Source organism: Sitophilus oryzae, unplaced genomic scaffold, assembly GCF_002938485.1.
Source record: "Sitophilus oryzae breed Bouriz unplaced genomic scaffold, Soryzae_2.0 scaffold_1973_pilon_pilon, whole genome shotgun sequence".
In the NCBI taxonomy this organism is placed as follows: domain Eukaryota; kingdom Metazoa; phylum Arthropoda; class Insecta; order Coleoptera; family Curculionidae; genus Sitophilus; species Sitophilus oryzae.
In genome coordinates, this window is record NW_022146694.1 from 107,187 (window position 1) to 121,209 (window position 14,023).

Below are 14,023 nucleotides of genomic sequence, written 5' to 3' on the forward strand. Positions count from 1 at the left end.
GAAGTTTGTACGTGTTTTTGTCTTGAGTCTTTTTATGTTGAACAGACCGCCGTCGTATCTGTATCTAATGCCCAATCCTCTCTCCTGCAGTTTGCTGTCCACTATAATGGAGAGCGCTGCCATGAATATGTTGAATAGGCGAGGCGCTAAGACACATCCCTGCCTAACTCCTCTCCTGTATTTGTTAGGAAGGGATCTCTCAGTGATCCATGATATGACACTTGTTGTTATGGAGGCTTTTACACACTGTAAGAAATTTGTTTGGTACTCCGAACTTTTTCATAATTGCCCAAAGCGCATCTCTGTTCACAGAGTCGAAGGCTTTCGTTAGATCGATGAATGCAACATAAAGTTTAGACTGCTGCTCTTTTACTTACAACTTACAAAAGTAGTTTTAGGATTTAATTTAGTTCACACTTGATAACGGTCAGTGATACTTCTGACCGAAACGTTGTGGAAGGAAAATAAATAAAGACAACGGAAATCCGAAATTCTTTTAGTTTCAAATTCAATGTTTATTTCATTAAATGGCACAGCGTCTTCAAAACAAGAACGAAAACTTGACAAAGAACACGATCATGAATATGCCATCACTTGAAATTGGATGTAACAGGGCGAGGCAAGTATCTCTTCAAGATTGATTGATAAGAAGTCTACACGTGACGTAAAAAGGCGTATGCTGTTCCAACCTCCAATGACGCAGGCATTGATTTGTTTGTTTTTATCTTACATTCGACCACGATTAGAGAAAATACTTTTATTAGAGGTCATCTGGCGTCTATATGACCTTTTCTTTACATTTAGCAAGTGTTTTTACTTAAATAATAAAGTCTGGGAAACGTTTGTTTAGTTATTTTATGCTCTAGCATTTTTCTGTATTATGAGGGTTGTTTTTTATATTTTGCATATAGAAACATAGTAGGCCCATGTCAGTATACAGGGTGGTCCGAACTGTATTCCGGAAACTTCGGCAGCATATTCTGCAGATAAAAATAAGTGAAAAAGCTCGTATAAATGTATCTTCTAAATTGCTTAGTTTCAGAGATGTAGAATGTTTAGGAGGGGAGTTAGTCACCGCGACCTTAAAGATCTATTGTGTGTTAGTTTCAGAGATAGAGGGTGTTGAAGTTTCATTTTTATTTCGATTTTTTCCAAATAATTTCGTAACGTCAAATTCTACGGATTCGTAATGGAAGGTAAGAATAGGAAGTTTAGATATAGGGTGCTCCGAACTGTATTCCGGAAACTTCAACAGTATATTCTGCAGATAAAATAAGCAAAATTTCGTATAAATGTCCTAAAATGCCGGAAAAAAGTGACGGAGATACAGGGTGTAGAAGTTAAATTTTTATTTTGATTTTTTCCAAATAATTTCTGAAGTAATGTTAATATTTGGATGAAAGTTGGTGTTTGGGAGTTTTTTGACATGAACATTTTGATTTTGATGTCAATATGACTTCTACTTGTAGAGGGCGCCACCTACGTGTGTTTTGACTGTTTTCAAGAGTAATAACTTTTCGTCCGTACCTGTATAAAACTACTGAGTGAAAAATATACATTTGCGTGATTTTTTACGTAAAAAATGGCTCTTGATAAAAATTAATACTAGCAACCGTTCTCAAGATATTTAGAATAAAAATAGTCAATACATGTCATTATTAACAAAAAATAAACGTGTAAAATAGAGTTATTTTACTGAAATTACAAATTTGCGAACTTTTTTTTTAATTATTCATAAATTTTTCTTCGAAAAAATGATGATAAAACAGTTTCTGTTGAACTTTTGGCACAAAAACATTTCAAATTTATGATTTCAGTCTAATAACTATTTAGTCAACATGTTTAATTTATGTCAATGACGACAAGTATTGAAAATTGATATTCTAAATATCTCGAGAATCATTACTCGTAGCGATTTTTAACGAGTTACCATTTTTATGTAAAAAACTCGTAAATGTATATTTTTGACTCAGTAGTTTTATACAGATACGGACGAAAAGTTATTACTCTTCAAACCAGTTAAAAAAATATGTAGGTGGCGCCCTCTACAATTAAGCCATATTGACATTAAAATTTCATAGTCAAAAAACTCACAGACACCAATTTTCGTCAAAATATTGACGTTACTTCAGAAATTATTTAAAAAGAATCGAAAAAAAAAATGAAATTTTTACACCCTGTACCTCCGAAACTAAGCATTTTGCTAGTTTCATTAAGCTGCCGAAGTTTCCGGGATACGGTTCGGACCACCCGGTATAATATAGTGCAACCTCTTCAATTGGAACAGCTAATTGTAATGACCTATACCGATTAGCGAAGCATTTGAGTCGATTTTTAAAATTCCGACCGCAGCGCTTGGTGCGGCAGAAATCAGAACTAAGTATATTTCACGCCGTCCCGTAGGGGGCGCTGTATTACAATTTAACGAACTTCGCGCGTTTTTTCAAAAAAGAAAAAATAAATGCGACAGTATTTTGTAATATCAGCTGATAGTAAAGAAAAATAAAAGCTTAAAAATTCAGCGAAAACTGCATCTTGATATCTAAAAAATACTTTCCAGTAATTTCTTATGGCCTCTCTAGTCATAAACGTTTTTTTTTCAAACGTCACAAAAGTATTAATTTTTGCGACGTAATTGACAGTATAAAAAAGTCATTTTAAAAGTAAAGCACTTTTGCACATAAGCATAAAAGTACGAAAATATATTGTTAAACTGACAAAAGTATCAAATTCAACGAGCATAACCGTAGTTTCTCGATATACAGGCATATAATTACATACGAGGTATGACTTTCAAATCTTTTTATATTATTTGGAACGTTTGAAATTGTTTAAAAAATTATTTGTGGCGCTTGAAAAAAATAGCATGTTCTATTCGGAGTAAAAATGACTGTGCATCTGTATGTCCTCAAACGTACAGTCTCGCCACAAAAAATATCATTTCAATTTCCGAGATACAATCGAGAGCTATTCTTAGTAGAACACCCTATATATCTTTATTTATTTTCAGGTGGAGCTATCTGTATGGAGCTACTAACCCCAAGAGGATGGGCTTCGGCTTACACCGTTGAAGCTGTCATCATGCAGTTCGCAGCCAGTGTGGTTAAAGGCCAAGGTAGGATACAACGAAAGAGCAAAGGTCAAAAAGTTTTCAACCGACGAACGGCAGAAGAGAGTTTCAGGTCGCTGGTACGAACTCACGATAAGTACGGCTGGGTAACACCCAGTTTAGCTGACGGTTAGAGTGGATACTTTTGTTGGAATCCACACATTTTATTTACTTACTTTAAGCATATGTTACAGATTGAATAATGTATCTAAATCATAACTAAATTATCCTGTTGGATCCAGGCTAGTTAATATAATTTAGTGCTGTATACCTGTCCCAAATTATAAACTATTTGATGTTTTAGTCAGATATAATATAGTTTATTTATAAATATATTGGGCCTATGTACAAAATGAATAAGATGCTCAGTTTTAAGTAGCTATTGATAGTTCTGAACAGACAGGATTTTTTAAAACTTAACATCTTAAGCAAATTCATTATTAATATCATCTGATATAATTCGGTTTACATAAAAGTAAACATTACAAAATTCAAGTTGCCAAATTTCATAAAAATTCGCCCTCATCCATACTATACCATCTGGAATCTTAGCTAACAGTGTTGATAAACATGGTTAGCTAAGTCTGTGGTTAAAGGTCATCATAACCAACAAAAGAATATGTGACAGTGACAGTTGTCTGCCATCTTAAAAATAATGTTTTATCTGTCGTTTCTGGAATGTCGTCTGTCACAATCATATATTCTCTCATTGGACAGACTAGGTCAAAGTTTACAGATTAAATTCTGTAAGTTTACATAATTAAATCCTGTAAGTTTAGATAATTAAATTCTGTAAGTTTACATAATTATTCTGTAAGTTTACCTAATTAAATTCTGTAAGTTTACATAATTAAATTCTGTAAGTTTACCTAATTAAATTATTTAAGTTTACCTAATTAAATTCTGTAAGTTTACATAATTACATTCTGTAGGTTTACCTAATTAAATTCTGTAAGTTTACGTAATTAAATTCTGTAAGTTTAGATAATTAAATTATGTAAGTTTACATAATTATTCTGTAAGTTTACCTAATTAAATTCTGTAAGTTTACATAATTAAATTCTGTAAGTTTACATAATTAAATTCTGTAAGTTTACCAAATTAAATTCTGTAAGTTTACCTAATTAAATTATGTAAGTTTACATAATTAAATTATGTAAGTTTACCTAATTAAATTATTTAAGTTTACCTAATTAAATTCTGTAAGTTTACAGATTAAATTCTGTAAGTTTACCTAATTAAATTCTGTAAGTTTACCTAATTAAATTCTGTAAGTTTACATAATTAAATTCTGTAGGTTTACCTAATTAAATTCTGTAAGTTTACATAATTAAATTCTGTAAATTTACATAATTAAATTCTGTAATTTTACCTAATTAAATTCTGTAAGTTTACATAATTAAATTCTGTAAGTTTACATAATTAAATTATCTATGTTTACCTAATTAAATTCTGTTAACGGGCACCTAAAGTTTACAGAATTAATCCTGTAAACTTTGACTAGATACCTCTATTACAGGTACTTGTAAAAACTCAATTTCGTTTGAACTGTGTGCAAAAAAAATGATTTGTGGTGAGGAACCAAATGTCCACTATAATAGAAAAATTAGAACTGAAAAACTACCAAACTATGACGATATATAAAATGATAATATTATGTTAAGCACAAATTTACGTAGAAATTGAAATCAATAAGGTAGTAACTGTAAAAGTTTCCTCATCTTTGTATTAAGTGTTTATGTACTTTTAAACTTATTAAAAATGCTCATATATTTTATATAAAGAATTTTAAGTAGATTTTAGCTTTGTTAAAAATACAATGTAAGAAAAGAATGTTCACTTGCAGTATTATCAAAATATGTAATAATTATATGAACATTGTTAGCAGAACCAGTAACTTTTTATTGTTAACATCATGTGTTTATTTTATTGATGATTTTTGTCTTCCATATGGGTTTGTTATAACTCTTAAATCTTATAGATTTAGCTTGTTACATACTGTATTAAATGTATATTGTTTTTATATTGTATACTATAAGAGGCTATTCATATTTATTTATGTACATATACATGTTAAAAGTATATCGGGGAGAACAATATTTATTTTTCAATGATGAAATAATTTTTTAAACTCATTTACTTCTTTATACTTTGTATTTAATGTATTAACTATATACCTGAATAGCCATTTATAGATCCTCAGTGTTCTGTATAAATATTGATGTGATCCATGTTGAAATAAATGTGTTTACATAAAAATAAGCATTTTATTGTATTACCGAAACATGTCCTTATGATACTCTATAAATTATTAAAAACATATATCTATTGACACTGAATCGAAGAAAATAATTTAATATACTGTAGCCTTAAAAAAATAAAACTAAGCAAAGAAAGGATTTCTTACAGGTTTACTTACAAATAGATATAACAAGAAAAATATCAAGTGTCTTACATGGCTAACAGACATCACAATAAGCCTACTTTTCCACCTCTTAATGCCAAAACTAAGTGAAGAACGGATCCTCCTTGAACTTTGTAATCTTGAGCAGTTTTCTCATCATTCCTAAAAATAAACATAGTTCAGAGACCAACAAAATAGTAATCTTTGTTGTTTGTTGCATACAATTGGGCAACATCATGTAAGAACATTTGTGCAACTCACATTTGCTTTCCTGAAAAAATTAGCCTTTGTTGTTGTGGAGGAATTCCTTCTTTTTCTTCTACTCTTTCTTTAATTCGTTCAACTTTATCAGTTGGTTCTATATCAATTTCAATTTCTTTCCCCGTTAAGGTCTAAAATACAAAAAAAAACACTTTAAAATAGGGTTACTTTAAAAACCTTTTATTCAAAGTCACCTTTACTTTGATCAACATGTTACTAAATTAGATTATTACTAGAATTTACTAATATAAAACTACTATAAAGGTTTTATTGAATATTATCATAAAAACTAATGCAGGAAAATGCCCAAAAATTTTTAAAAGAATTGACAAGATAGACATCTGACATCTGTTTTCGAATATGTCATGATTAGTACCATAGACTTAGTCTATGGTTAGTACAAATTTTAACCATGGTTTGCAATACTATCCTAAATTTTTTGTTTTAAATTCTTTCATATAGTAAAAAACTTTGGTCGCTTTCTAGTGTTTAGACTATAGAAAATTTGCTATTTTATTTAATTTACTGCAACAATATTTTATATAAAATCTTGAAAAAATAAAGTTCATATAAATTGAGATCATATATAATTCAGATTAAAACTATTCTTTGGTTTGGAATTCTGATTACCAAAAAATTCTTTCATGTTATTTATTTTTTATTAATCTATGGGTTTGTTTATTTTAACCTAGAAAATTGGATAAAAGTTGTAACATAACAGAACATAATTTCTGCTTTTTTTGTATAAACAAAGAATTAAGGAAAATGAGTAAAACTGAATTAATACTATTACTTTCCAATTTAGAAGTGTCAACATTGCCAGGTACATATATATTAAAACATTAAAGTAGTAGATTATTATTTTATCAAACGTCTTTATATTTTTGTGCTTAGAGTGGAGAGCTTTTCAAAAATTCCTCAGCAATATTTAGAGAAAAAAATACACAAATTTGTACAGAGTCAAATTGCGATTATGACAAAATTTCACCAACTTTTATTAAATATTACTTCTTGAATTCTGCAATTACAGAATGGAGATTGTTAGGAAATGTTTACGTTTTAAGACAAATTGGCGATATATTTCATCAGCAGCGTATTTCAAAATGTACTATTTTAGCTTTAACAAAATTTTGAGAAAATGAAAATCTTCGAGTTATACTGATTGTTTAGGGGTATATAAAATTACTTTTTATCCTATAAAGAACTAAGTAGCTACTCAAGATATTTATAATACACGTAATACACTTATGAATGACACTGACATATTCATCTAAATATGCTAAAGAAACTATGATAATTTTTCAGAAAAAAATCTACTATAATGTAATGTACTATAATATACAGGGTGGTCCGAAGTGTATTCCGGAAATTCCGGCAGCATATTCTGCTGATAAAAATAAGTAAAAAAGTTTATATAAATGTATGTTAGTTTCGGAGATACAGGGTGTAGAAGTTTCATTTTTATTTCGATTTTTTCCAAATAATTTCTGAAGTAACATCAATATTTGGATAAAAATTGGTGTCTGGAAGTTTTTTGATATGAGAAATTTGATTTTGATGTCAATATGACCCCTATTCGTAGGGGACGCCACCTACATGTGTTTTAACTGTTTTGAAGAGATAACTTTTCGTCCGTGACTACAACTACTGAGTGAAAAAATATACATTTCCGGGATTTTATATGTAAAAAATGTCTCTTGGTAAAAACCGCTATGAGCAACCGTTCTCAAGATATTTAGAAAGGAAATAGTCAATACATGTCATTAATGACTAAAAATAAACATGATGATTAGATAGTTATTTGACTGAAATGATAAATTTGGAAACTTTTTATTTTTTTAAATTAATTATAAATTTTTCTTCGAAAAAATAATGACAAAACACTTTTTGTTGAACTTTAAGCACAAAAACATTTCAAATTTATGATTTCAGTCTAGAGTCAACATGTTTAATTTATGTCAATGATGACAGGTGATGACGTAAAAAATGTTGTAAATGCATATTTTTTACTCATTAGTTTTATACAGGTACGGACGGAAAGTTATTACACTTCAAACTCTTTGAATAAAAATTCAAACCAGTTAAAAATATGTAGGTGGCGCTCTCTACATGTAGGAGTCATATTGACATCAAAATCAAATTTCTCATGTCAAAATACTCCCAGACACCAATTTTCATGCAAATATTGACGATACTTCATAAATTATTTGGAAAAAACCGAAATAAAAATGAAATTTTTACACCCTGTATCTCCCAAACCGAAACTAAGCATTTTAGGACAAACATTTATACGAACTTTTTTACTTATTTTTATCTGCAGAATATGCTGCCGAAGTTTCCGGAATACAGTTCGGACCACCCTGTATATATGTATAATGTACTATAATATAACACTAATAAAAAAGCTGTATCTCAAACACTAACAAACATTCTATTTTAATTTACTTAGGGTTACCAGATGAAATCCTGCCCACCCCAGGGCAAGCCTTCTCAAAAATCCAGACGTCATAATTGTTTAGCGATATAAGAGCAAAAATAGTATATTGTTTTATTCGGAGTAAAAATGATGATGGAGTTTTTGTGACAAGGCTGTACGTTTGACATACAGGCGAGGAACAAAAAATAATTTTTACTCCGAATAGAACATACAATTTTTTTTCAAATGCCACAAATCATTTTTGAAACAATTTCAAACGTTCCAAATATTATAAAAAAATTAAAAAAAAAAGTAATTATGTATCGAGAGACTAATGCGTTACGCTCGTTGAATTTGCACTTTATGTCAGTTTAATAGTATATTTTTGTACTTTTGTGCTTAGGCGTAAAAGTGGTTTATTTTTGTACTTTTGTGCTTAGACGTAAAAGTGGTTTATTTGTATGCCTAGGCGTTAAAATGATTTTTTTATGTTGTCAATCACGTCGCAAAAATTAATTTTGTGACGTTTGAAAAAAAATACATTTATAACTTTCAAAACTTACAGTCACAAACCAAATCAAAACTTACGAAAGAAGATAATGAATTTATACTGCTGTATTTTCGACGATTTTTTAAGTAACTAGATTTATTAAAACTAATATATTATTTTGCATTATTGCGACATTTCTTAATAGAAGAGTAAATCCGGACGCTTCTGAAAAATCCGCCCGGGCACAACCGGACATAGTGAAAATCCGGACATGTCCGGATTAATCCAGACGTCTGGTAACTGGTAACCGTAAATTTACTTTAAACACACATAATAATAACTTTTAATTCTAAGCTAAAGTTATTTGAATAAATATACTATACTAAATAAACTAAGTGAAGAACCGATCTTCCTTGAACTTGGTAATCTTGAGTAGTTTTCTCAACATTCCTAAAAAAGAATCATTGTTCAGAGACCAACAAAGTGTACTATCAAAAACAATAGGTAGTAATCTTCATTGCATACAAAACAAAAACAAAATGTGCTTTATTGCAAAAAAAAGGAAAATATAAACTATACAAAAAATATAAATAAGAATCAGTAAAATATAAAAAGTTAACAATACAAATAAATAAAATCTTAAACTACAGTTTTTAAAACTGAAATACAAACAAAAAAAATGTGGGCATAAATATCATGTATAAAAATATGAAAACGAAAACAATACAAAAAATATAATATAAAAATACGAATAAAAAATAACCCAATTTTTTTAAAATTGAAATACAAACAAAAAAATATAGGTACAAATATCAATATAAAAACAAAAGAAACAATTGAAAATGATACAACAAAAATATAGAAATAATACATAATATTATGTACATTAATATTTTTTTTAACAGACGTTAGTAGCTCTTAAAATCAGCAATGAAAAATTCAGTGTGGTATTTAAAAAAGTACGTAGAAGCCCCTCCCTTCTACGTACTTTTTTAATACATTTGTAATTAAATTTTAAAATTTTTAAATTAAAAAAAAACAGTTGAAACCAGAGAAGAATATATAGAATAAATTGAATACGTAGAAGATATTTAAGTAAATTAAAAATTCATACAACCAGTAGATGTTCTCTAGATTTTTTTTATAGTGGAGTGCCCAGAGACTTTTACTTCGGAATTCAATTACTGTCAATGTATTAATGTGAAACCTTCTGTATTGTGTTTTATAGATAAAATACTAAAATGTTTACCCATTTTTTTTCGTTGCTTTTAATTTTTTATTTTAGTAAATTCTTAATTATTTCATTCTTAATATTTTGATTTTTTTAATTCTTTTTCTAAGTAAATTTATTGAAATAAATAAATCTAATACATAAGCTATACCTATTCTGCTTATATTCTAATCATTGAAATTTTGATTGAAATCGAATTATACAGGGTGGAGCGTCATATACGACGCGGTTTTTGCAAGAACAAAAGTTTGTATTGAAGTGAAAGTTTCTGAGCTTATGTAAGTCAATTTAAAGTATTTTCTAAAATTATGTAGAGTTCTACAGGGTGTCCCCAAAAAAAGTTACACATCAAAGTTATGTTTTTTGTAACGGAACACCCTATATATTAATTGATTTTTGGATTCTAGTAAAAAAAAAAAGGTTTGTTTCATTACAAAAGTATATGACTAAAACGTATAGTTTTTGAAATACATTCACCGGTACGAAAAATGGGCACCTTAAAACTTTGAAGTATTTTAAAGGTTAATATATTTTATTTTAATGGGCCGATTTTGATAATTTTTTAAGCAGTTTGTTGCCAAATTATTTGACTTCTTAGTATCTTTTTCTAAATTAAAAATGAAACTCCCCATCTGTTAATTATACGAGGGAAAACAAAATGTTGATATTTTTGATGAAAGTTTGAAACACCCTGTAGAATATGTTAAAACAGCAAGAAATTTAAAAATTATTTTATCATCTAGGTACATCCTTTCTCGATGGTTTGTTTTTTGGTTCATCTCATTAGCTTTATTTTTGTTGGAAATATTCGGTTTTAAAGAAGGCACTAACATTTTTCGTAATTTTTACATTAAGACCATGCCTTTGCTTTTGGGCCTAGTCAACACATCTAGTAAGTTCTGGTCCCAAAGCAAGCCTTCTTGACATAAGATTTGCTTCATTTAATCTTCTTCTTGAAGTCCGTTAGTTAATATGTACGGTTCTTAAGTGCAATTCATTAACAATTTGAAAAGCTGGCAAACAGCGATTTCTTAGCGATAAACTTACAATAAGTCGATCGTCTCGATTATAAGTTCTCATACGAAGGTTCCTGGACGTCTATATTGACGTCCTCATGGACGTGGTCATAATTCAAAGACCAATATAATTTAATATACTCTATGGTATTAAGGTATTTTTGGAACCAGAATTTTATAGCAAATTCACTAAACTCGAATAAATAAATGATATATATTTGACTCACCCTGTATATCTATAAAAATATTTTTGAAATGTGAACTACCATTAAACATATATTTTGTAAAAAGTTTGGAGTGAAAATCTCAAATAGAAATCCTGATACATAGCTTTTCCGGAAAACGGAGCCATCTTGTATGTATGCATTTGTATATGTGTGTGTTTATTTAAATACTAAAGTGAAAGCAACGAATTTAAATAGGTAAACTTTGTAATATATCTTATTAACAATACAATGCAAAAAGTTTTATAAAAATTCGTTCACAGTAAATGAATTCCGAGGTTTGTATCTCATAAAGGCTTAAAGCACTCCACTATTAGATAAACCCCTAAATGAAAAAAATTGCCATTTTTATTATCTTCCACTGTTTCTAAGTGTACTGTTCCAACTGAGATTGGGGGGACCAGCGGGGCTAAAGTTTCATTGGGGTCTGTGTGGCACCACCACGCCAAGAATGTTACATTATTAGGATGGTGGGTAGTCTAAATAGTGTGCCTCACTGGGACGCTAATTTTGAGGAAGCATTAATTGAGTGGTTTGATGAACTTAAAGAGGCTTAAGTGAGATGAAGACCATCGAGACATTGATTTTTCTCCGAAGAGTAACCATAACTCCGATTCTGAATCTCTTACTTATAGAAGAGAGAAAATTGAATAATCAATAACAGAAAAGAAAGAGATGTGAACCATATGTCAATGAAGAAATGACAAAAAACAAAAATCTCATGAATCAAATGTGCACGATCCATGTGCGGCAAAGGCAGATCCTATATTAGCATGAACTGTATTTGAAAAAGTTATGTACATTCAAGGTTTGCAGTTTTGTTGAAAAAATGTATGTTTATTACTTTAGCTTCACATTTCAGTAGTTTGTACTTTTAATAATACAGTAAAATCATAAAATATATGTTTTTTAATTTCTATATTTTTAGTTTCTAGCCAAGTTATATTTTTGTTGTCAAAAATTACTAAAAATGCGTTTTACTTTATTTTTGTGTTCGTTCTTATTAATTTGTTGAAAATTAATGAAATTGTTTGTTGACAAGTTTGAATATATTGTAAACAGTGTTAAAATAACAAGCGTTTTATAAAATCTTTTCATCATGTATTTTTATCTGAAAATAAATGGGGTCCGTCGGTACAAAGATCCACTACGCCAGTTGCGGGTTAAACAAAATTCATAAGTTTTTTATGTTAGGAGCTACAGATGCCCCAAGAACAGTTTTGCAGATGCCCGACGCACTATTGGCAGACCCTGTATATTATTCCACATATATAACTATAATACATATTGTGGCAGTGAAAAGTAGATGTATATTTTCGATTATACTAAATGGAATACCATATACCAAATGGAATACCATGTACCACATGATCGAAAAAAACGGCGTCAAGTTGGCATTGGCACGACGATCGATAATGTTTCTCAATATAATTTTAAATAAGAAAATGAGAGTAGATGATGTGATAATATGACAAAATGATATTTATAGTATTCTTAAATTTATATCCCTAACAAGCATAATTTTTGTCATTTAACATGAAAGAAAAACCAACAGAAAATCTTATTCGAGCTTTTAAATACTGAAAATGAAAATAAATCTATTTATCATATAGGTAAGTGTAATGTGTATGAGATGATACAGCAATTTCAAATTGCTGTATGTTTTTCAATTTGTTTGTATGCAATTTCATTAAAAAGCATGCCACTGCTTTTGGTCCTCATCAACGCACCTATGTAACACAGTTCATTTTTGAGATGTTACTCTTTTGAAGCTTTCGACCTTAGATTATATTCTCCGGACCTCGGGCCTTTGGCCCTGCCCTTAGTATATTTTTGGTTGGAGCCTTTGTTGGAGCTTCTTTATATATGAAACTGTTCTCAAATTGCCTGAGGACGAGGGTGAACTTTCGATCCTTCTTGGAGTTTGTAATATTTAGCAGTTTTCCCATCCTCCCTAAAAATAAGCATATCAGAGACCAACAAAGTGTACTGTCAAAAATAATAGTAATCTTCATTGCATACATATACTTATGTGACCAAATTAGCAATATATCTTCTACAGGAAAGTCTACTTTTCTGCAGCTAGTTCTTTCATTCGTTCAACTTTATCAGTTGGCTCTTATATCAATTTCAACTTCTTGTGGTCAAAAAAGCACTAAAATACCAAAAACACACTTAAAAATAGGGCTACTTTAGACACTTATTGAAGGTGTTACCGTTATTTTGATCAACATGTTATTCAGAGAATAGGTGTTATTAAATTAGATTATGGAGTGTACACGGTGTAAATTAGATTGATTGGATTGATCAGATCATGATTAGATTGTGGATTAGATTAATAGATAAAGAATATATCACCGAATATATATACTGAAAATTATATTGCTAGAATTTTAGAATTTCTATTCTTTCTTGTGGTGTCATATGTCATAACCTGTTTGGTATCTGTGGTCTATGCCTGTGGTCATAGGGTCATAGAGAAGAATAAAACGTTAAAAGCTTTAATGGCTTTGTAGTTTAAGCCCATAGTTTAAACTATTTATAGAAAATTGGTACACCAGAAAATTTGCTATTTTATTTGAATTATCGCAGAAATATGTTATATAAAAATTGAAAAAGATCTAAAATTCTAAATTGAGATCATATATAATTCCGTTTGAACTTTTGGTCTGTGGTTTTGGCAACCCAAAATTTTTTATTTATTTTAACCTAGAAAAATGGATAAAAGTTTGACATGAGATTAACTAAGAAACCTGAGATTATTTAACTTTATTTCTGTTTAATTTTATGAACAAAGAACTAAGGAAAATGAATAAAACTGAACTAATAACATTACTATCCAATTTAGAAGTATCAACATTACCAGGTAGGA

The 14,023-nt window shown here is 29.3% G+C and overlaps 3 protein-coding genes across 3 annotated transcripts in view; 2 read left to right on the forward strand and 1 right to left on the reverse strand.

Moving 5' to 3' along the window:
- The window catches only part of LOC115883610 (ubiquitin-conjugating enzyme E2Q-like protein CG4502), a 16,592-nt gene extending 11,061 nt beyond the window's left edge, over positions 1-5,531 (forward strand). Inside the window, 2 exon segments of the mRNA XM_030901965.1 lie at positions 1,176-1,196; positions 3,011-5,531. Coding sequence (XP_030757825.1) covers positions 1,176-1,196; positions 3,011-3,243 — 254 coding nt within the window. The 3' untranslated portion in view covers positions 3,244-5,531.
- LOC115883619 (NEDD8) lies at positions 5,363-6,125 on the reverse strand. Its single transcript, XM_030901976.1, has 3 exons — positions 5,969-6,125; positions 5,775-5,905; positions 5,363-5,675 (listed from the first exon to the last, which is right to left on the reverse strand). Exons 1-3 carry the CDS (start codon positions 5,984-5,986, stop codon positions 5,579-5,581), a joined length of 246 nt encoding a protein of 81 aa, XP_030757836.1. The 5' UTR covers positions 5,987-6,125; the 3' UTR covers positions 5,363-5,578.
- A 7,684-nt stretch (positions 6,126-13,809) lies between these two features.
- Positions 13,810-14,023, forward strand: part of LOC115883618 (transport and Golgi organization protein 6 homolog) — a 28,887-nt gene continuing 28,673 nt past the window's right edge. The window contains exon 1 of the mRNA XM_030901975.1: positions 13,810-14,017. Within this exon, the coding sequence (XP_030757835.1) occupies positions 13,939-14,017 (79 nt within the window). The 5' untranslated portion in view covers positions 13,810-13,938. The remainder of the gene's footprint in view (positions 14,018-14,023) is intronic.